Source organism: Callorhinus ursinus, unplaced genomic scaffold, assembly GCF_003265705.2.
Source record: "Callorhinus ursinus isolate GAN/ISIS: 27379988/994484 unplaced genomic scaffold, GSC_fseal_2.0 scaffold22, whole genome shotgun sequence".
NCBI classification, from domain to species: Eukaryota; Metazoa; Chordata; class Mammalia; order Carnivora; family Otariidae; genus Callorhinus; species Callorhinus ursinus.
This window is the reverse complement of record NW_027397084.1, coordinates 28,506,710-28,528,808: the sequence shown is the minus strand read 5'-3', so window position 1 is coordinate 28,528,808 and position 22,099 is coordinate 28,506,710. Positions and strand designations below refer to the sequence as shown.

Genomic DNA, 22,099 nt, shown 5'->3' with positions numbered 1-22,099 from the left:
CTCAGGTGTGAAGAGTATAACCAAAATTCAGATTATAGTTAAAATCATTATGTTATTATTATAAAATGAACTTTTCTATTTTTAAACTAATTCTAAGATTGTTTTAAAATGAGAATATAACTTTTAAAATTAAGAAAATTCATCAACACCAAGAATTCACTATTCTGTTAGTTTCTAATTCAAAACAATATAAATTCCTTACATCCGCCTTTCCTCCTCTTCCTTTCTTCGACGTTGTTCATCTTCTTCACGTCTTTTTCTTTCTTTTTCCATTTCTTCTTGAATACGCCTCAGCCTTTCTGCTTCCTCTTCCTGCTGTTTTTTTCTCTGTAATGCACTAAGAAGTTCCTCTGAGCTTTTAACTAGTGCATCATATTCTCCCTGTATTTGTTCCCTCGTCATCATAGTGGACTTAAAAACAAAATAATAAACATGTACTTAAAAATTATCTTCTGTTGCACAATGCGAATATACTGAACACTACTGAATTATATATTTAAAAATGGTTAAGATGGTAAATTTAATGTCATACTTTTATTACAAAAAAAAACATACATATATACAGCAAAGACCAGAAAAGTTGGTAAGCAATAAGGCCATTATCTTTGTTATACTATTTATACATTAAATAATGTTCAAAAAATTTTTAAGTTATCTCTGCAGACAAATATTTCAATCTATTTCCAAGTAATCAAATACCTAAGGTGTAGATGAAGTAACATACTATAGTTGAAAATAATGTTTTAAGGAAGGATTTGCTAATTTGCTAATTTTGCTTTTGTTTACAATTCTTCAATAATAATGTTAAAACAGTACCTAAGGAATATTTAAGAAATTACTAAATACACCAAAATTATTGGATGATATTCCTAAGTGAGCCTTCAAAAAATGTGGCTGGGTTGATGTTCATCGATAATACCACACACACAATGGCTACTGACAGATTTGTGAAATCAGTTAAGTTTATCTCCAAAGCATTTTTATTCTTCTCTTGAGCTTCTTTTTCCATTCTCCCTCCAAGATTTACCACTGTCTACATAAAATATCTGCAGATAATATGATAAAAAGAGAGTTGTAGAGCCCATACAACTGTACTGACTTATGGATGAGAAAAACATTAAGACCCTAAAATATAACAGAAAAAGGTTTGAATAAACATGTACTATAATTAATAAGCAAGCATACCAAAGACATTTTCAGTACCACTGGTAATTAAATAAATGAAAATCAAGACAAAAAAAAGAGGCCCATTATTTTTTCCCTAAAAAACTTGAGGGAAAATTAATTGCTAAGTTCAAAACAGCTAAGTAGTTCATGATATAACCAATATAAAGATAATGTAATAACAGGAACAAGATATAACATAATAGGGGCACAAAATTAAATTGTGAGGAGAACCATACAAACGTGCACCTAAAAAAAGACTGGACAGTGACTACGCAACAGTGTAATAGCTGAATGTGTTATTGTTGAGGCTTAAGGGGTTTTTGGTGGTTTTCTCCAAATTTTCCATAATATTACATTACTTTTATAATTTGAAAATTAGTTTCTGAAGTTTCTAAAAAAGATGAAACAAATTAAAATAACTTGCATTACTCCTGTCTCAGTAATGAGTATATAAGAGCTTACTAACAGAGTATAGTATTTTAGTTACTATTTTGGATGGGAAGGAGGACTTTCCTAACAGATAAAACTGCATAAAAACTATTTTTATAGTTTCTTGCTATAAAAATTTTCAAACACAGAACAATATAATGAGAATCACTCGCCATCACTGAGACTCAAAACATGTGCAACATTTGTTATTTTTTAAAAAAAGACATTTTTTCTATAAAATTCAATACAACAAAATATATTAAAAAAAAAAGTCAGCCATTTGGATTAAAATTACATACCTTAATTTTGGCCATTGAAGCATCAATAGAAATTTCAAGGTCCTTGACCTGTTTATTCACCTCTGGCTTTCCATCTTTCAATGCACTTACTACTTCATTAAATTTATCAAGTCGTTTTTTCAGTGTGCCCACCTTAATCAGGCCATCGATGCTGTAAAGGTAATACTTCATCAGAGTTTAAATTCACCATTTAATGCTATGCATACATTTTTCATCTTAATAAAATGCTAAACATATTGCTAAATAGAGTATTTCACTTCTCCTTTCATAATATCCAGGATTCTCTTTTTTAGATCTCTTGTTGAAGGTAAAAAAGAAATAATCAAGTATGGGTGTGAATGACCTTGATGCCTATCAGTAACATTTTAGCCTTCTACATTTACACTGAAAAACTTGACAATTCTAATTACAAAAGAACTTAAAAGAGTTCTCTCTTTAAAAACGTTTAAGGATTAACAGTTATTCAGGACTCTAAGTTTAAAAAGTCTAAATTAATAAGACTCAAAAATAAAGACTAAATTTAGAGACAATATAATTCCAAAGATAATCTTGAGAATTATGGTGAAAACATTAATGAGTTTTTTTTAAAAACGCCAATTTGACATTTATCAAGAAACTCAAGATACTAAAATGATCAGAATAAAAGAGCTTCTTTTAGCCATTTATTTCAACCTTTTATAGTGTTTACATATTTGTAAGCTACTTCAAATCCTTTTGTAGCATGAGGCAAGTAATAAAATAATGAATTGGTTAATTAATTTCAAGTACATAATATAAAATCACAGATAATATGCCTTTTTACAAAGAACATGAGAAAGGAGAAAACAGCATCCAAACTGCTCTTCATTATGACTTTACAGCCATTTTATATGAGGGTAAGTAGGTTTAGCAGGATTCTTTAGGCACTATTCATCTTACCGAGGTCTGTGTCTCCTTTTGCAAAGCCACATTCGAATAGTTTTCTGCATTTCAATGCAGGCTTCAGCTCGATATTTTATTTTGTTTTTCACTATGTGTAAGAGGAAAATACAATGACAATTATTCAGTTTAAATCAGGCATATCATATTCTTAAAAAGCACTCATTTCCACAAAGCCATTTTCAAGAAACATGAAATTTTGATGAACATGTTATACCAGATAACAAATCAGGAAGTTTAACATTTCCTTAATTCCTTATATTTCTTAAAAAAAAAAAAGTACATCATGTGTGTGGCTAAAATTTACATTTTAAATGTTATTTCCTTATTATGTAACACTATTGCTTCCCAAACTGCCCTAGGAAATACTGGTCTATTAAATGTTAACAGGTTTGTCTTGAAAAAAAAAAAGGAGTCACTTGTCAAGTGAATTTAGGAAAAGCTATACACTATACCTCCTTTAGGAGATTCACAATGAACATACATAGCAAAGCCTCTGAGAGCCCTACCAGTAAAGGAATCTATTTAACTTCAGTTACCCAGAACCTACTATACTAATCTGACCTTGAAACATTTTTTTCAGAGCTTCCCTCAACATCCTGCAAAGATCCTGTCTGGTTACTAATTTTAACCACTGCACAACAACAATCCACAAATGGTGTAGCACAGATAATTTAAATATAATGTGTTTTCTATCATAATGCAATGCATAAAGCTGAAAGCACTGAACTATAGTGACAAATGTGTTTATATTTTACTTGGAAAACTATGGGAAAAAGAGCTTTTGTTATTTTTCTTTCTTACAGTTTTCTTTTTATCTATATTCACAATTGTCTAACAAAAGACCTCAATAATAATCTCTGCATGGTCCCTTTTGATTAAGTCAAAGGGATTTTATTTTTCTATTAATAAGGTATATCTTAATCCTTTTCAAGTGCCTAGCACTGGCAAGTGGGGAGGTGGGAGGGACAATTATAAATTTAATCAAGTTACTGACAGTAATTCTATACAATTAAATATTTGCCACAGACCCTCAGGTAACCCAAAAACATTCTGTCTCTAATCCTTGTTTTGGGCAGAGATAAACAGTGGCTATGACCTAGCAGAGATACACAAAGAAGTAGCTCAGTCCAGTGTGTCAGAGAGAACAGGGTCTAAAAAAGCAGTGGCAGGAGAAGAGGCTAGAAAGGGAAGCTGAAACCCCATTTCATGGGGCCATGGAAGACATTCTAAGACTTCGCCCTATATTAAAGGAAAGCCTTAATAAAAGGCTTTTAGTTTAGAAAGAAACTCTAGGAAGAGAACTCCCAGGAAGCCGAGAAAACCCAGTTTGGGAGCTACTGAAGTTATTATGTGAGTGGGGAAGTTGGGTACCACTAAGACCCTGGCAATAAAGAGGAAAGAATGCACAGTATTTGGAGGAGGAATCAACAGGATTTGTTCACTGACACGATTTCAGGGACAAGAAAGGAGAGACAATTACAATCTTGAAATTTCTGGTGTGTGAACTGGTGATGCCATGCAGGTGGAAAGAGAAAAGTTCTGGCTTCAGTCTGAGAGACTGGGGGATGATGTGGAGGGAGGGGGAGGAATCAAGACCATGAGTTCTGTTTCTGTTTTGTTTAGGACATGATGAAATTAATTCTCCCCTAACATATCTGGATAGGAAGATAAGTAACAGACACAAAAAATATTTTCTAAATATTTACCATCCACACTACATGGAGGTGTTACATGGAACCAGGAACACAGCCCAAAGAAGCAAAGTGGTCCCTGTGGCCCAGCACTCACCACTGTGACAATTGCATAACATTCCACAAACCAATTCATTTCCAAAATAATTACAGATCTTGATGTGAAAGAAAACACCTACATTTGATGACTGAGAGTGAGCACCACTGAACTTTCTTCCAGCGACTGCAGATAAGCCAGTGATTGACTCTTTTAACCAATTCTGCTAAATGATCAGGGTCAGACTTCATAATCTGATCAAATTCTGCAAACTAGGAAATGAAATAATTTTGCATCAATATCAAAAGATAAATGTGTTTAAACACACAGAGAGATACAAAATAACTAGAAGTCAAGTCCAAAATCTAACTTCCTGGAAATGATCACAAACGAATTACAGACACAAATCTCAGCAAATTCAAACATATCTGGCTATATTTTGCTGCCTTTCTCTTCCTTCCTTCAGCACCCTTTTTTGGAGGGGTAAGAGGGCGTTACTCATTACTAGTTAGCAGATTCAATAACAAAGGTAGAAAAAATCTTAAATGCAATTACAGATGGTTGGCAAAAAAGTTTTACTGAGAAAAGAATGATAAAAGGGCTAATATGTTTCTGAATTGGTTCATCCACATACTTAGATAGCTGTATACAGTTTCTGACAGGTGAAGGTCAGCTAATATAAAAAAAGCAGGTACCTCTAAAACTACTGACTCTCCCAACCTCTATCCCTATTTTGGTCAGGTATCAGAAATTGCTACTAAGAGACAGACAATACAAATCAAACAGCTATTAGGCTACTAAAAAATAAAATGCATTATTTCCACAACTTACCACCAAATTATATAATGATTTTCTATCGTTTATCAAATATCTCACTACAATATATTGAGGATGTCCACACCTATCAATACAAAGGCTTCTTATAATTAAAATTAAGTTAAAAGTAACATAACAAGATTAAAGATCTTTGAAAACCTGCCTTATGCTTTCAACATATTCTTCTGCTTAATTTTTCTCAGGGCAAATAAGACCAAGTGTTTTCTCAGGTTATTAATTCTAAAATTATTACTATAGCCCTGAAATAAGAGAAAAGTTGAACTTATGATAAATACGTATGAATACAGCTAAGTCACCTATGAATATATACTTGTTTTCTTTTTTTTCTTTTATACAAGAAATGGTATGGGTCTTCTGCAGTAAAAATATTCAAAGGGAAGTATTACATAGATTTTTATCTCATGCCCCAAAATATGAAATCAGATTTATTATCATTAATCTAGCCTTCAAGGCAGTAGAGATATTTATTAATGATATTGCTAAGTCAAACAAGTATAGTTGGCTATTATATAATATTATATAATTACAGTTGTGTTTAAAATTATGAGGATGCTATTATTCAATCAATATTAACAAAGTTAGGAATGGTGAAAATATTACAAACAGATTGTGAATAGCATTTAGGTGTTTTTGTTTTGTACATATTTGTTATGAAATACTCTATAAGTCAGTCTTGTAATTTAGTACAGAAATCTATAAATACAAAAACTATGGGTTAGCCTAATTATGTTACATACAAAAGTATATATACATTCATTCATTCTGGGGTTTGACAGAAGGTGACACAAACTTCAATCCAATTTCCTATACCTTCTACACCTATCATATGCCAATAAAACTTGTTCTTACAACAAAGACTCAAAAGTACTGTGAAATTTTTAATTCTTGAACACTGAATTAATGTTTTAGAAAAGCTTTCCGTAAGTATGTTCTGGTAGAGGCGTCTGGCTGGCTCAGTCGGTAGAGCATGTGACTCTTGATCTCAGGATTTTAAGTTCAAGCCCCACACTGGGCATGGGGCCTACTTAAAAAAATAAATTAATTGAATACAATAAATTTTAAAAAATAAATTAGTAAGTATTTTCTGGTTAATCCCTATTTAAGCAAAAAATCCAATTAAGCAATGCTCTGATTCCAGTACTTCTGAATGTGAAATAAAAGTTGTAAAACTTGTACAAAATATTACACATTGTAAACTCACAAGTAGGGAAATTGTGTATGTGATACACACATACTGTTAGTGATCATATAATTCACGAATAACACAAATCACTAAACACTTAAAAATACGCATTGACTCCAACTAACCATATTCATCATGTTAAAGTTTAAAATAAAACGTATTTACCTTGCCAGGTCTAAAAAATACTTTTGTTAACCCAAACTTGTAGTCAATTTCATTTAAGCCCAAAGCTTTAAAAAGAGCCTGAAAAATGAAAGTTCAAAAGTTAAATGCCAAATAGTAATTAGTAAGAAAGATAGTTCATAGCTAAGAAATTTCAACTTAGGCAGTATTTGTACCTTACAAAACAGTCTTGGGTCTAATCTTGCAAGTTTATCTGGCATATACTTTTTATACATGTTGTAGAGTTCATGAAAGGAAGCTCGTGATGGGAAACCACCCTGCATTAAGTCCAAAACAGACACCATACCTAGATTCATAAACAAACACAAATTATTGCCAATCTCTGTAGAGAAGTCCAAAAATAACTTGTGAATGATCTAACAGTTTTACAAACTAATGTTTAGAAAGGGGCAATTTACAGGAATCACCAACAATGAAATATTACAGAGGGAATATCATATTCATATTCAATATGTATCAACTTACCCACTACCTTAAACTATTGTAGCAAATTTTGTCAAAAATCAGCTTGACTAACTATTTTCTAGGGACAAATTACTGGTCCCTAGAAAGCTCAAAATCTGGTTTGTTTCTTTTTTCTGCTAGAAACCTCTGTCACAATCAATAGCATATGAGGTAGAGGCCTGCATTAAGCCACTTTCCCAGTCCTGAGGTTAATTTTAGAACAAGATTCCTGATAGAGTCTTCAAGAAGTAGTCAGACACATTCCCAAATTCTCACCTATGCTTACACAAAGCAAAAGAAAAAGAAAGGAGAGCTTGCTATTTCACTGTAAAGATCCCCTTTCACTCACCTCTCAAAGAAACTAGCCTATTTGGGATAAGAGTCTATAGAATGAATATTTTCAGTTTTACTCTAGTAGATGGTTAATTTGAGCCTTGAGTCAGTATGAACTTTTCATGTCAGGAAAAGTATGAAGTAGTCAGGGGAAGGCTCAACAACTACAGACAATGCCAGTACTTTTATTTATAAAAAAGACCTGGGTTTCACTCTCTGGGACTTTCAAATCAATAGGACAAACAGCCAGCCATTTAGAGAACAAACATAACACTGGATCCCTATTTCATTCCTTATACCAAAATATATTCCTGGTGGTCAAAAATTTAAATTAGCAAAATGAAACTATAAAATATGTTTTTAAATGAGTGGATGTTTATTTTGAAATAATCTCATAGGAAAGATATATTTTCTAGGCAGTGAGATTGAATTTTAACCTATCAGAATTTTAACCTATTGAATTTTAACCTACCTGGCAAAGGTATAAAAGACCAATAGTACTCAGGGTTGATGACAGTGAAAGAAAACACACACATTATACTACTGGTGGGGAAAGTAAACCCAGTACAACAATTTTGGATGGCAATTTGGAAATATTTATCCCCTTGACTCGGTACTTTCTACTTCTTTGAATCTATCCTACAATTTGTCACACATGTGGACAAAGATATGCACAGAGAACGCACATGTGTCTACTGGGTCACTGTAATGGGAAAAAAAAACAGAAATAACTTAAATATCAATTAAATTATGTTATAATCATATGGTAGAATATGATGTATTCATTAAAAAGAATAGGGGAGAGATTTAACCAGTATAAGAAATATACCCAAAACAGAATTAAGTAGTCACCCCTGAGAAATGAGACTTTTTACTTATATTATTCTGTACTATTTGATTTTTGTTAGAGTCAACTATATAACTCTTGTAATTTTTAATACTAATTAATGAAGCACATAAAGGCAATCATTCCTATGGAAAGAAATATCTAAAACTAAATCTAATTAGTTCTGGGCTCCGCTTGGAGAAATTAAAGGTTTGATTGGTATCATTATAATTCTTGTCCATTTATATCAAATAAACAAGTACCCTTGGGAATGTACACATCTGCCACCTCTGGGTCTCTTGGCTTGCCCTATAGCTGAAGACAGCATATGAACTGGCTCACAAAAGTTCATTAAGAATATCATGAAGCTTAACAAATTGCCAAGCCTGAGGCTGCTTTCTCAGCACTTGAAGCTAATTTACGCTAAAGACCTTTCAACATTTAAAAAATAAAAATAAAAATCACCAAACCAAGTACTCTTCCTTCTAGAAATTTCCATGCCCTGGCTCCTTCTCTGGGAGTTTGGTGAGGGGCTTGTTGGTGCAGTCTGGCTGGTTATACTCAGAACCCTCTTTGTTGCCACAGACAGGCAGCACAACCCCAAGGTTACAGAGGAAGAACATCTGCCTTCTCTTACCTCCCCCTACTTTGCCCTGGTGTTGGCTGATCAGAAGATAGTAATTTCAGTAAAGGATGTCCTAAATGAACTAATTCTCCTTAATTTGGAAAAAAATAATGAAAATGGAAAGGCAATGTAGAATTCAAATCTTAAATGCCTTTATTTTAGAAAGCTTCATAAATATTTTTATTTCTATCAGTTTTTGGTATTTTTTTTATTTTTCTCATTACCTGGCCACATGACTATAACCAATTCTATATCATTTTACTATTTTTTTTAAAGATTTTATTTATTTGACAGAGAGAGAGGGAACACAAGCAGGGGGAGTGGGAGAGGGAGAAGCAGGCTTCCTGCTGAGCAGGGAGCCCGATGCGGGGCTCAATCCTAGGACCCTGGGATCATGACCTGAGCCGAAGGCAGATGCTTAACCAACTGAGCCACACAGACGCCCCCATTTTACTATTATTACTTAAAAAAAATCAAACTACTATGAATTGGTGTCATCTATTAAATTGCCAACACATCTTAATATACTGAAACAAACTGCTTAACTGAAAGAAATTCCTAGCTAAAACATCTGTAACCCCACACTCTACCCCACTTAATAGTATATATAGCTAAACTGTAAACATGCTTGACTTGCCAGGACACTAGATGCTCACTTACAAAATAAATGATTTAATATATTAGGCTTAACAAACCCTAAGAGAAATTTAAATGAAAAAAAAAATCAAAGCTAAAACTACCTGAAGACAACATTACAAAAATACATCCATACTGGGGCACCTGGGTGGCATAGTCCGTTAAGCATCCAACTCCTGGTTTCAGCTCAGGTTGTGATCTCAGGGTTCTGACATCCAGCCCCATGTCAGGCTCTGCACTCAGCACAGAGTCTGCCTGAGATTCTCTTTCCCTCTCATCTCTGCCCCTCCTGCTCAGGCTCTCTCTCTCTCTCTCTCTCAAATAAATTAATTAAAAAAAAAATCTAGGGGTGCCTGGGTAGCTCAGTCATCTGCCTGGTGTTGGCTGATCAGAAGCCAACTGGTAAGTGTCTGCCTTTGGCTCAGGTCATGATCCCAGGGTCCTGGGATCGAGCTGCACATCAGGCTCCCTGCTCAGCGGGAAGCCTGCTTCTCCCTCTCCCCCTCCCCCTGCTTGTGCTCCTTCTCTCACTGTGTCTGTCAAATAAATAAAATCTTTAAAAAAAAAAAAAAATCCATACTATACGTATGAATACAGCAGACCTGAATTATTTAACCTTCCAGCATTTGTTAAAATTATTCACAAAAATAAGTCTTCATAGGTGCTAGACTGTGCATTTCATTCATCAAATACTTACTGAGTCTAGTATAAGCTCTGCACTGCTAGAAGACATATATAAATGTGTAAGCCAAAACAGACACCATTTCTGCCCCCAAGGGATTTATAGAGAAAAAAATAATTATACAAACACATATAAAATTTATGACTACAATGAAAGTGTTCGGCACCATTCAGACCCTCTTCTTAGGGATATCAAGAAAGCCTTTCACAAGCAAAGGACAATCAAGCGTAGATATGCAAGATAAAAACAAAGGAGAGGCAAGAGCTTCGCAAACAGAGGAAGCAGCACGTGCACAGGCCCTGTGGCAGGACGGAATATGGAGGATTCAAGGAACCAAACAAAGGCCAGCATGGCTGAAGCACAGAGAACAGAGGGAGTGGAAAGAGATGGAGCTAGGAACACATGGGCTAGACCTTATGGGGCCTCAGAAGCTACTAGGATTTTGCTCTTTCCTCTAATAATACTGACAAGCCTTTACAGCATTTTAAGCAGTAAAAAGACATGATCAGACGAGTTATAAAGCAATAATTCTGGATATATATGAAGAAGCGATGGAGCAGATGCAAGGAGAATACTTAGAAAGCTACAGCAAAAAGCCAGGTGAAAGATGGTGATAGATTATATTAGGGAGTACTAAGACTACACTGTTTGCTAACAGAGAAGATCTTAAATACTCTCACCACAAAAAAGAACTGGTAATTATGTGATCTGTTGAGACAGTTCACTAATGTTATAGGGGTAATCATTTTACAATACTTAAGTGTATCAAGTCAACATGAACTTATATAATGTTATAGGTCAATTACATTTATAAATCTGGGGGGGACACACTGTTTAGGTCACATCAGAGGGACCTCAGGAGACTTAGATAGAGAATATGTAACTATGCTGTCCAATATGGCACCCACTAGCCACGTGGTCTGTAGTTGCACTAGCCACATGTGACTATTTAAATTTTAAAAAACTAAAATTAAAATTTAAAAATCCGTCTCTAAGTCATGCCAGCCACATTTCAAGTGCTCAACAGCCACAAACACAACACAGATACAGAATATTTCCATCAACATGGAAAGTTATATCAGACAGCACTGATTAAGAGTGACAAAGAAAGTAGGCCTAACCCAAAGCCTGAAAAACTCTAACAAATAATACCCAGGTAGAAGAAGATGACCCTGCAGAGGAGTCAGGAATTACCAGAGAATTAAAGAGAAAAGCAGGGAGATGAGCTGATTCAGGAGCCAAGAAAGGATACGTGAGGGGGGACTGGTCGAGTCAAATGTTGCTGTGACATCCACTAGGATAAGGGCTGCAAAATGAACATCTGATTTAGAATCAGGGAAATCATGGGTGACCTTACCAAGAATTATTTTGTTGGACTGATCAAGGTGGAAGCTGACATCTCTTGGGTTAAAGAGTGAGTGGAAGGTAGGAAACTGAGAAAGCCAAGAATAGACTATTCTTGGGCTGAAAGGGAAAACTAGAGAACAAAAAGTGAGGTGAGGTATAAGGAAGAAGCTGGAAGGGAAGGCGGGTCAGGGGAATTAAGATAAGGACTCCACATGTTTAAATGGTAATGAGACCACCTCAAAGGTAATGGTTCAATACACATAATCGATACTGAAGATTCCTGAGAAGGTAGTAGGGAGGATTCCAAAGAACTATAATCTCAACTAAGAAGAGAGGCACTTCAACCCTCTTCATAGGAGGGAAGATAATGCAGGTAGATGGCATTGTTTGGGAGCACATGGGTGAATCTTTCCATCTTCCAGTAAAGAAGTGAGGCTGTCTGTTGGCAGAGACTCAGGGATTTCAGCAGAGCAGGGTGGGTCTGCCTAAAGTTTATACAATTGTAATTTAAGAAAAAGTATAAAATTACAAAAGAATACAAAAGCAGGTGCAGGGCTTTCAAAGGAGCCAATCTAAATGAGGGACCCTGAAACTTAAGTAACTCTAGCTTTTAATAAATCTGACCTTGAAAGGAACAATATAAGGAGGGAGAAAGACAGGTAGTTTAAGGAAGTATCACAGGCCTGAGATGAATCAAAAGGCAATGAGAGGACTGAAGCCTTGGGAGAAAGTATGGGTAGCATGGTAAGGACAGCAGATGGGACATGCACGCAGTACAGGAAAACAGTGTCTGGTGCCTAAGACGTCAGTGACTGAGCAAAGTTAGAATGTGGAGGGTGAGAGATGGAGGGCAGTAGTTTAACCAAAGGCACAGAAGTTCTGCAGCAGCCAAGGGCATTGTGTTTTCATCTTTTTATAAGCGGTGGAGTGAGAGCAAGGACACCAAAACCTACCTCCTGCCCCAGCTATGTGGGGCATAAGAACTGAACTGCTGCCAGACCGAGAAGGGCGTCGGAAAGCAACCTACTTAAGGGAGATCTAGGTTTGCAGTTAGAGTTTTTATAAATTTTACTTCAACACTGTAAAATAATTGTTTTATTTCACAATAAACTATACCCCAATATTGCTCAAATAATTTGTTAACCATGCTTTTCTTAAAAGAAAGCAAAAGTAAAAATCATTGCACTTAAAAACAAGTAACTGTGAGTTTGAAAATACCATACATATTAAAGTGTATTTGAGTGAAGACTCCCAACACACATAGATATAAATTATAAAAATATGAAAATACCTGAACACTGAAGTTGAGACAAAATTTGGGCACCTTCAAAGTGGTGGCTTGTCATCTTTAAATTAGGTTTGATACAACGAATAAAGCTTGCACCCTAGGAAAATAAAGGTACTTTTTAAAGATAATACATAGAGAATTCTTGCTTTTCTATTTCTATGAATACCAGTAACTTCCAGACACATCACCATTAATATTTGAACCTCTTTAAAATAATCACTAAAAAATTTAAAACTCAATTAGATACTTTTAAATTTTCAAGCTTGGAATAAATTTCTGCATTATATACTAATATTAGAAAAATACTGGGCGCCTGGGTGGCACAGTCGGTTGGGCATCCAACAACTCGTTTTCAGCTCAGTTCGTGATCTTGGGGTCGTGGGATTGAGCCCCGCGTCAGGCTCCACGCTTCGCATGGAGTCTGCTTGGGATTCTCTCTCCCTTCCCCTCTTGCCCCTCCTGCTCATGCTCTCTCTAAAATAAACATACCTTAAAAAAAAAAAAAGAAAAATACTACATTTTAGATTTGAGTGCCAAAAATGGTGTTATTGTAAAAAGAGAAGTCTTTCATCATGAAATATTTTAACATATTTAAACAATATATTTTGCAGGCTGATATATATATGATTTTATTCTACATTTAAGTGTATTTATGTGCCATACTTCTGTGATAAGAAAACTGCCCTGTAAAAAGAAATAAATAAAATTATGCCTCTTCAAATTTACGCCAAAGTGGGGAAAAAAACTCCACCTTTTTCATCATTCTACTTCAAAAATATACAGTAAGTCCTGAAGCTGCATCACTGCACATTTTAAAGTTCTATTTGTTGAACAGTATTTTTTAAAGCTTTTAAAGGCATTCATTTGGAATCAGTTATCAGATTATGTTGAAAGAGGCAGAAAGACTATGGATATGTACACAATGAAACTGTTGGGTATTAAAGCGAATACACTCTACATGCAAATTACTCTTTGTTTTCAAAGTAGTCCCCTTAGAAAACTGAACAGTTATTTCAACAATGATGCTCATTGCAAACATTTTCAGAACACTTTTTAGAAATACCTTCTTCTTATAAATCACAAAAGTACTCTCCTCATTTTATAGTAGCACTATATTTGGGAGACAAAACTAAAACACCCTCCTCCTCAGATTTGGTTTTTAAAGATGTTTGGTTCTTAAAAGATAAATATTTGCAGACATTGAGGATATGTGCAAGAATCTCTTAATGGTCCCAAAAGCCAGTCTAACAATAAGTTAAGCAGTAACAGCAGCAACAGAATAAATACTTGGCTTTCCAAAATGACTACTTGATAAGGAAGAATATCTGGTTCGTTCAGTAGATCTGTTTAAAAAATGTCTCACCTTGGAATCATGCCTCATTTACATACCCCACATATCAAACTTCTTTCTCTGATAAATTTTCCATTAAAAAACAGAGTGAACTGGGTCACCGGGGGTGGTGCAGTTGGTTGGGCATCTGACTCTTGGTTTTGGCTCAGGTCATGATCTCAGGGTCATGAGATAAGAGCCCCACATTGGGCTCTGCACTCAGCTCAAAGTCTACTTAAGATTTTCTCTCCCTCTCCCTCTGTCCTTCCCCCAACTCCCCTCAAATAAATAATCTTTAAAAACAAAAAATAAAAAACTCAAAACAGAGTGAACTACTAAAATGTTTACTTAAAAAAAAAGATCCTAGGAAATACTGCCTCTATAACAGGGCATAAAGATATAATGTCCATTTTTTCCTCATCAACATTGCCATGTTGGAGAATGTTACTATTAGAATAATAAAATGAAAAATGAATTACATGCATTATGTTTAATTCCAAAAAAATACATTTTCTTCTCCACATAATTATTTTCACTTTTCTGAAACTACAAGATAATCTTAATTTAATAACATTGAGAGAATTCTGTATATTTATAAAATACTGACTTCACATGTATATTTGGCTTTTCTTCAGAACAAGCCTAACCAAAATGACAACCATTTTAAAAACCGATTTTTTTTTTTAAGATTTTATCTATTCATCATTTGAGAAAGAGACAGAGAGAGCACAAGCAGGGGGAGAGGCAGGAACAGGCTCCCCACTGAGAAGGGAGCCCTACATGGGGGCTTGATCCCAGGATCCTGAGATCATGACCTGAGCCAAAGGCAGAGGCTTAACCATCTGAGCCACCCAGGTGCCCCTAAAAACTGATTTTTTAATATGAGGGAATTCAGTTTAAAATTAATTTCTAGGGGCGCTTGGGTGGCTCAGTTGGTTAAGCCTCTGCCTTTGGCTCAGGTCATGATCTCAGGATCCTGGGATCAAGTCCCACGTCGGGCTCCCTACTCATTTGGGGAATCTGCTTCTCTGCCCCTCCCCTGGCTCGTGCTCTCTCCTTCTCGCTCACTCTCTCTCAAATAAAAAAATAAATAAATAAAATCTTAAAAAAAATTAAATTCTAATTATTCCAGGTTTACCGTGCTTATTTAATAATTTAAGAGGACCATTTAAAAACCCTGGATTTTTCCTAAGTGTACTCACAGTACTTCGAAGTTTATCCAGAAGCAGATTTAATTGTGTCTGTAGAAGAAAGCAGATCACTTTATTATTTCAAAAAGCAAAAGTACACAATGTTATTAAGTTAATATTAGCTCTCCAACATTAGCATAAAATAACATGCAATAAATCAACATACAACACAGTACAATTTAACTGATAAATTCTTTGACAGTAACATGCAAAATACATGGCTAATATAATGCTAAGGACAATAACTTATATGACTTATACAGAATTTATATAATTAAAAGACTGAATATTAGCAATGCTAAAATATAATACATGCACACTTGCAGATGGGATGGATGAGCAAAAAGTGTACAGGCAACAAAGGAAGTAAAGGAAAATACTGCGGATGCATTCCGTAAGAGATTAACAGAGCAGTACTTGAGTATGTAGCAAGCTGGGTGCAGTCTCTGTCACATTCCACTGAAGAATGAAGACATACTTAAAATACACATTAATGGTATGTATTGGAAATGTTTTATATAACACTTATCATAAATGAAACTGTCCTGCCTAGCTGTAGAAACCCTCTTTGTTATTTTAAAATATTTCACATTCCAATTATTCTTCAAAGCGTGAACAATTTTCTCAAAAACAACTTGACAATAAACAGTACAGGTTACTATATTTTCCTGTTTATAACAATATTAAGTGATAATAATTTACTCTGGTTTAATTATACATTAAAATCATGTTTTGCTTTATTTCTCTGCAAAGTAAATTATGTAAAATTCTTATATCAAGTTTATACTAAGATGCTTATTTTACTACTCACAAAAAGATAAATTAAGATGTTGATTCTTTAATTAACATACTGGATCAAGCATAGCTATATTTAATAATAATACTAAGGTAGATTGTACTGAATGCTGTCGATGAGTCAGGCACTGCTTTGAAGCTTTTCACAAGCATTATCATGTTTAATCTGCACAACAATTCTAATTAAGGATGTATTATTAGCCTCATTTTTCAGATAAAAGCATTAAGGTCTAGGGAGATAAATTACTTGACTAAGATCACGGAACTAGTAATGGTAAAGCCAAAATTCCAACACAGGCCTAATAAAGTTCATTCTCTTACCCATGATACTACAGTATACTTCAGGTATCAGAGGGTTAAGTTATAAAAATGGAGTGAATTTCCCACTGGATTAAAAAAATACAGTCATACCCCACTTATCTGGTTGACTGAGTTCTGACAACTTTTATCAATCTGGATCAACAAATAACTGAAAAGCAAGTACGAGAGCCACTAATTTAAAAAGAAACCTGTCACAATGTCCATGCCTCTTAATCCATAAACTAAGCAAAGCGTTCTCCAAAAAAATGGAGATAGAGTAGATGCAGCAAAAATAAACTTGAGAGAAGAGGGAAGAATGTCAATTACCAAGGAAGCAGTCAATGACCATAAGGTATAAAGTTTTATGAAACTCATGCTTTATTTGTATTTTATTTTTATTTTAAAGCATACATATATTTATGTACATAAGAGTAAGATTTCCATCAAAAAGGATGATTTTTCTAAAACACTAACAGTAAAAGGGTTATGTTTCAAAAACCTGAAAATGATACTTTTCAGTAAGGAACTTCTGGTTCTCAGAAATGATGGATAACTCAAGTTTTACTGTAAATGTTAGCCTCTTTTGTTTTATTGCTTTACATAACTTGAATTTAACAAGCTATTCTACTATATTTTAAATTAAGAATTATTAATACTAAGACAAATACCATATGGTTTCATTCATATGTGGAATATAAGAAACAGGGCAGAGGACTGTAGGGGAAGGGAGGGAAAACTGAATGGAAGTATCAGAGAGGGAGAAAAACCATGAGAGACTTTTAACTACAGGAAACAAACTGAGGGTTGCTAGAGGAGAGGTGGGTAGGGGGATGGAGTAATTGGGTGATGGGCATTAAGGAGGACATGTGATGTAATGAAAACTGGATGTTATACACAACTGATGGATTACTGAATACTACACATCTGAAACTAATGATGTACTATATGTTGGCTACTTGAATTTAAATTAAAAAACAGAATTATTAATACTTCATTTCAAAGTACCTCATAAACACATTTTTGAAATTTTATTATTAATAATATCACTCAATTATAGGTTTTAGCAGTTTAATATGCAAAATATATCCTATTGCTCATAAGCAATATTTAGGCATTTCAAGTCTCAACATAATACTTTAATTCAAAGAATTTTAAGAATGTTTTTAGGGCGCCTGGGTGGCTCAGTTGGTTAAGCAACTGCCTTCGGCTCAGGTCATGATCCCGGAGTTCCGGGATGGAGTCCCACATCGGGCTCCCTGCTCAGCAGGGAGTCTGCTTCTCCCTCTGACCCTCTTCCCTCTCGTGCTCTCTGGCTTTCATTCTCTCTCTCTCAAATAAATAAACAAAATCTTAAAAAAAAAAAAAGAACGTTTTTGTTTTTATTTATATTGTTTAAAATTTCAAGTATGTTCTTACCAGCAATACTACAATACTACAGTACGAAAATAATAATAGCCATTTCATTTAGGCTAATATACTATTTTAAACTAATCTGCTATTGTATGTCTACTCAGGAATTTCAGAGTATCAAAATAAGAGGAAAAAATATTGCTCAAGAGAATTAGGAACCCATAATTAATGAATATATAACTTATAACAAAGTTAAAGACTTTTTATTCAATTACCTGAAAAGTACTATAAGCTTTCTCTTATATTTATATTTACTTTTTAAAAAAATCTAGCTTTATAAACATGATTTTATCAAGTTAGTTATTTAGAGCCCATTTCAATCTACAAGGGATTTCAGGAGGCTTACACTGTTATTATTTTAGTACTCTCATGCTTAAACAGTTTCTAATTACATTATTTTTTAATATTTAAAATACACATAATGAAAGGCAAATGCAGAATTTTCTTGTAAACACAAGAACAATATTTTGTGGAAATGTATAAAAGAGAAATTAATTTTATGTCTTTGTTCTATTTATTATGATTTTTATTCATTAAACTTATGGTACAAAAGTTTTTAAATTATCTTTTTCTATGCTAAATAGTCATCAATTAGAACCAATTAGTAGTGTTCCATTTCTAAGACACATCATGTGACAATTCCTTGTCAGACTTCAAAGAATAAATTTCTGATCCAAAATTAATAAAACAAGTAACATGTTCTTCAATGTTAAATAAGCAGTTTGAAGGGTTTGTCACACAAAGCACTTATCTTTTACAAAGTTATTAAAAGCTTTAATCAAATTTTAGTGTAATAACGTACACCCATAAAGCACAGTGAAAGAAAACACATTGAAAATAAATTAAAAACTGAATCATTAACTTGAGACGGGCTCTTTTTAACATGGCAGCCATTCTATCAATAAGAGTCCACAAAGGTGATCATTTACCTGAAGCCCCTGGCTGTCTCTGCTTTTCCTCTCAACTCAACTAGTCCTCTCTAGCCATCCCGAGCTGGACTACTCCAGCTAAAACAAAACTGTTGAATGAGGAAGGAAACAGAAAACACATGGGAAAGAGAAGGTTTGAAGGTCAACCAAACAGTAGGCAGAAGCAAGAACATTAGGAGAAGCAGGTATGAATCAGATATGTTAAGCAACAAGAAAGAACAGATTCATAAAAATGTAAGAATTTCTGTATGTTCAATTACTACACCTATTTTATGTTATTTTGTATGCAAATATCAACAATGCAGGGCCTGCTCTTGCATTTCACTCATGGGATTTTTGACAGTGATCTACATTTACTCTGTAAAGTATAAAACAATATATTTTACTTCAAATGCAGTAAAAACAAATATTCAAGTAATAAATTTAACACAAATACCTTAAATTTGTTTCCCACACTGATGAAGCTAAGTTTTCCTGCTTTTTGTTTAGTATCTTTGTTGTTATTTGTGGATGATTCAAATAATTCTCGTATAAATTTATCCCTGGATTCACATATTAAGGATTCAAGAGACATATGTAAAGCATCATTATTTTTTTCCACAAATTGGGTCTGAAAAATAAAGGAACAGGAATGATTCAGTCCATCCTATGGTAATATCCCTTGATATGGCTGTGTTCAATAGAATTTTCCAAGATGACAGAACTGTTCTGTATCTGCACTGTCCAACACAGTCACCACCAGTGTAGACACGGAGCACATTAAGTGTGGCCAGTGGACTGAGGAACTAAATTTTAAACTTTATTAAATTTAAATTGAAATAACCAGATGTGGTTAGAGGTTAACATTTCGTACAGTGCACCTTCAACTTCAAATGGTTTTCTCTTGGTAAAAGTCATACTCACTGTTTCATAGCACACTGCCCCTGCGAAATGCCTGATAATGAAGCCTTCGTCATCTCTGATGTTCCTATGAATTGCCAACTTGGATTTTCTGGGTATCTGAAAACAGTACATACATCAGTTATTAAAGTAGCAAAAACAGACTGCATAATTTCCTTTAGAAAACATCTGGGATGTGAAATACTTAAAATTATAAAGGAAATTTTCACACTTTACACAATTATACTGCCTTTGAACCATCTAATAAGGTTGGAACTACCAATGAAATCTAGCAAGTATTTGGTTATAATGTCTTAGAAAAAAAAAAGGACTAAGACAAAAACAAACAACACTGTAAGTATGCAAAGCAACAGGCACTTTATAAAGTTAACTATCTATGTCTAAAGTAGTGGGGTTCTTGACCTTGATTGGCAAATTACCTGGAGAACTTTTAAACCTCCTAAACCCCATACCATTTATATCAGATGATTCCTAGGATCAGCCAAAGTTGAGAAGCATTGCTCTAAAACACATCTGAAGTCAGTACAGGACCTTTCCCACTTTTATAGCTATAACATCCTAACGTGTTTATACAATGAGCCTGAATCTATTTGAAGGACACTGAATCATTTTAGGGTTATACTATCAATTATAGTATCTCATATTTAAAAAAAGTTTCCAAAATGCCTTCACATAAAAGTATACATCTGACCCTCAAAATAACCTAAGGATAAGAAAGACAATCTCATTTAAAAATGAAAAAGCTAAGACTTTGAGAGCCTTACCAGGCTTTTTCTAGGTGAGAGAGCTAGGAGACCACAGAGCCTCTTCTCTGTGAGGTGATACAGCAGCATGAATCAGAGTGACGGCCCTGGAGTCAAAACACCCAGCCTGATTCCCAAATCCACCACTTCCTTACTATGCTCCACATGACCAGTCACTTAACCTCTCTACGTATGTCTCCTCATCTCTAGCATGGGGATACAAACAGGATCCACCTCAGAGATTATGAGGATTAAATAAAATCATTTAAGTAAAACCCTTAGATCAGTGACTAGCACATATTAAGTGTTCAATAGATGATGATTTTTTTTTAATTTCCAAAGAAATAGAAAAAAAGTAATGTTCATAAAAATTAGAATTTACTATCTTGCTCTTGTTCTCTTTTGAGATAAGCAGCCAAAGTCCGTTCTTGATGTTTTAGCTTGCTGTCCCTGCAGTTACATGTACTGTCTCACTCGGAGTTGTCTGAGGCCCTGTCCCCAGCACTGTTGGCCAGCACTCGGTACCCCTGCTAAGGCAGCCATGCCTCAGGCCGGTCCTCACAAGGACCAGAGAACGGGGTAAGCAGGACTGGATATACATCTTCAATCACAGCAGAAGTTCTGCTGAAGATACATACGGTCTTAGTTCTATCTCACTGAAGGGAAACAGGTTCCCCACTATAAGAAATATTTAAGGATACAGAAGAACTCCAAGTCAGTGGGACAGGCGGTTGTTAGATTCAGTCCCTAGAGAAGGTTATCACAATTACATTGGCTTTTCAAGTAAATGCATTCAACCTATTTACCAAACATGTTCTTGATTTCGTTAATGATGTATGGAAACAAGAATGCCTGTCTTCATTGACTTCAGCTCCTGAATCCATCAAGGCCCTGTCTGTTATACTAGATTACAATCTCAAAACAGTAAACAGAATGGGAGGCATTTGTCACCATAAGCAGCTTCTCTTTCCTTCTTTTCCTGCCTTTCTTTCTTTGTTGTCCTCTATAAGATAAGGCAGCACCTATCTTCCTGGATCAAATTAACATCCATACTTCTCTGTGCTAATCAGTTCTTATGGCGCACAAGGATGGAGCTTGTCCTTGTATCACCTAGAGTAATGATGGCTGAGATGTAAAGATAAAGAGAATTAGGTGAACAAGGTGAACCTCAACAGCCACAGGGGCCAGCCTCATGCAGAAGAGCCCTACTATTCACTGCTGCAAGGATTCAAGCACAGCTCTATGACGCAACAGCAGTTCAGGGAACGAGATCTTCTAGCCCTTTCAGAAGTGCACTTCTTGGGGCGCCTGGTTGGCTCAGTCGGTTGAGCGGCTGACTCTTGGTTTAGGCTCGGGTCATGATCTCAGGGTCATGAGCTTGAGCCCCATGTCAGCCTCCGTGCTCAACACAGAGTCTGCTTGAGATTCTCTCTCCCTCTCTCTGACCCTCCCCCCCCCCGCGCTCTCTCTCTAAAATAAATAAAATCTTTAAAAAAGGGAAGAAAAAAAACAAGTGTACTTCTCATTTATTTCTACAGCTCTGTGTCTGTTTTTCCCTTCAGCTAATTCTTCTA

General features: G+C 34.8%; 1 protein-coding gene across 10 annotated transcripts in view; it reads right to left on the bottom strand.

Moving 5' to 3' along the window:
- MYO6 (myosin VI) overlaps positions 1-22,099 on the bottom strand; it is a 144,020-nt gene that overhangs the window by 17,926 nt on the left and 103,995 nt on the right. For 8 of the 10 annotated variants that reach the window (XM_025890630.2, XM_025890631.2, XM_073905240.1 and 5 more), the window contains exons 17-26: positions 19,786-19,881; positions 19,319-19,492; positions 15,461-15,499; positions 12,932-13,025; positions 6,903-7,033; positions 6,730-6,807; positions 4,687-4,816; positions 2,814-2,904; positions 1,896-2,046; positions 203-411 (exon numbers count right to left, since the gene is read on the bottom strand). In XM_025890630.2, coding sequence (XP_025746415.1) covers positions 203-411; positions 1,896-2,046; positions 2,814-2,904; positions 4,687-4,816; positions 6,730-6,807; positions 6,903-7,033; positions 12,932-13,025; positions 15,461-15,499; positions 19,319-19,492; positions 19,786-19,881 — 1,193 coding nt within the window. Of the gene's footprint in view, positions 1-202; positions 412-1,895; positions 2,047-2,813; positions 2,905-4,686; positions 4,817-6,729; positions 6,808-6,902; positions 7,034-12,931; positions 13,026-15,460; positions 15,500-18,872; positions 18,972-19,318; positions 19,493-19,785; positions 19,882-22,099 lie in introns of those variants that run through there. The other 2 variants (XM_073905243.1, XM_073905244.1) reach the window with 2 other exon arrangements.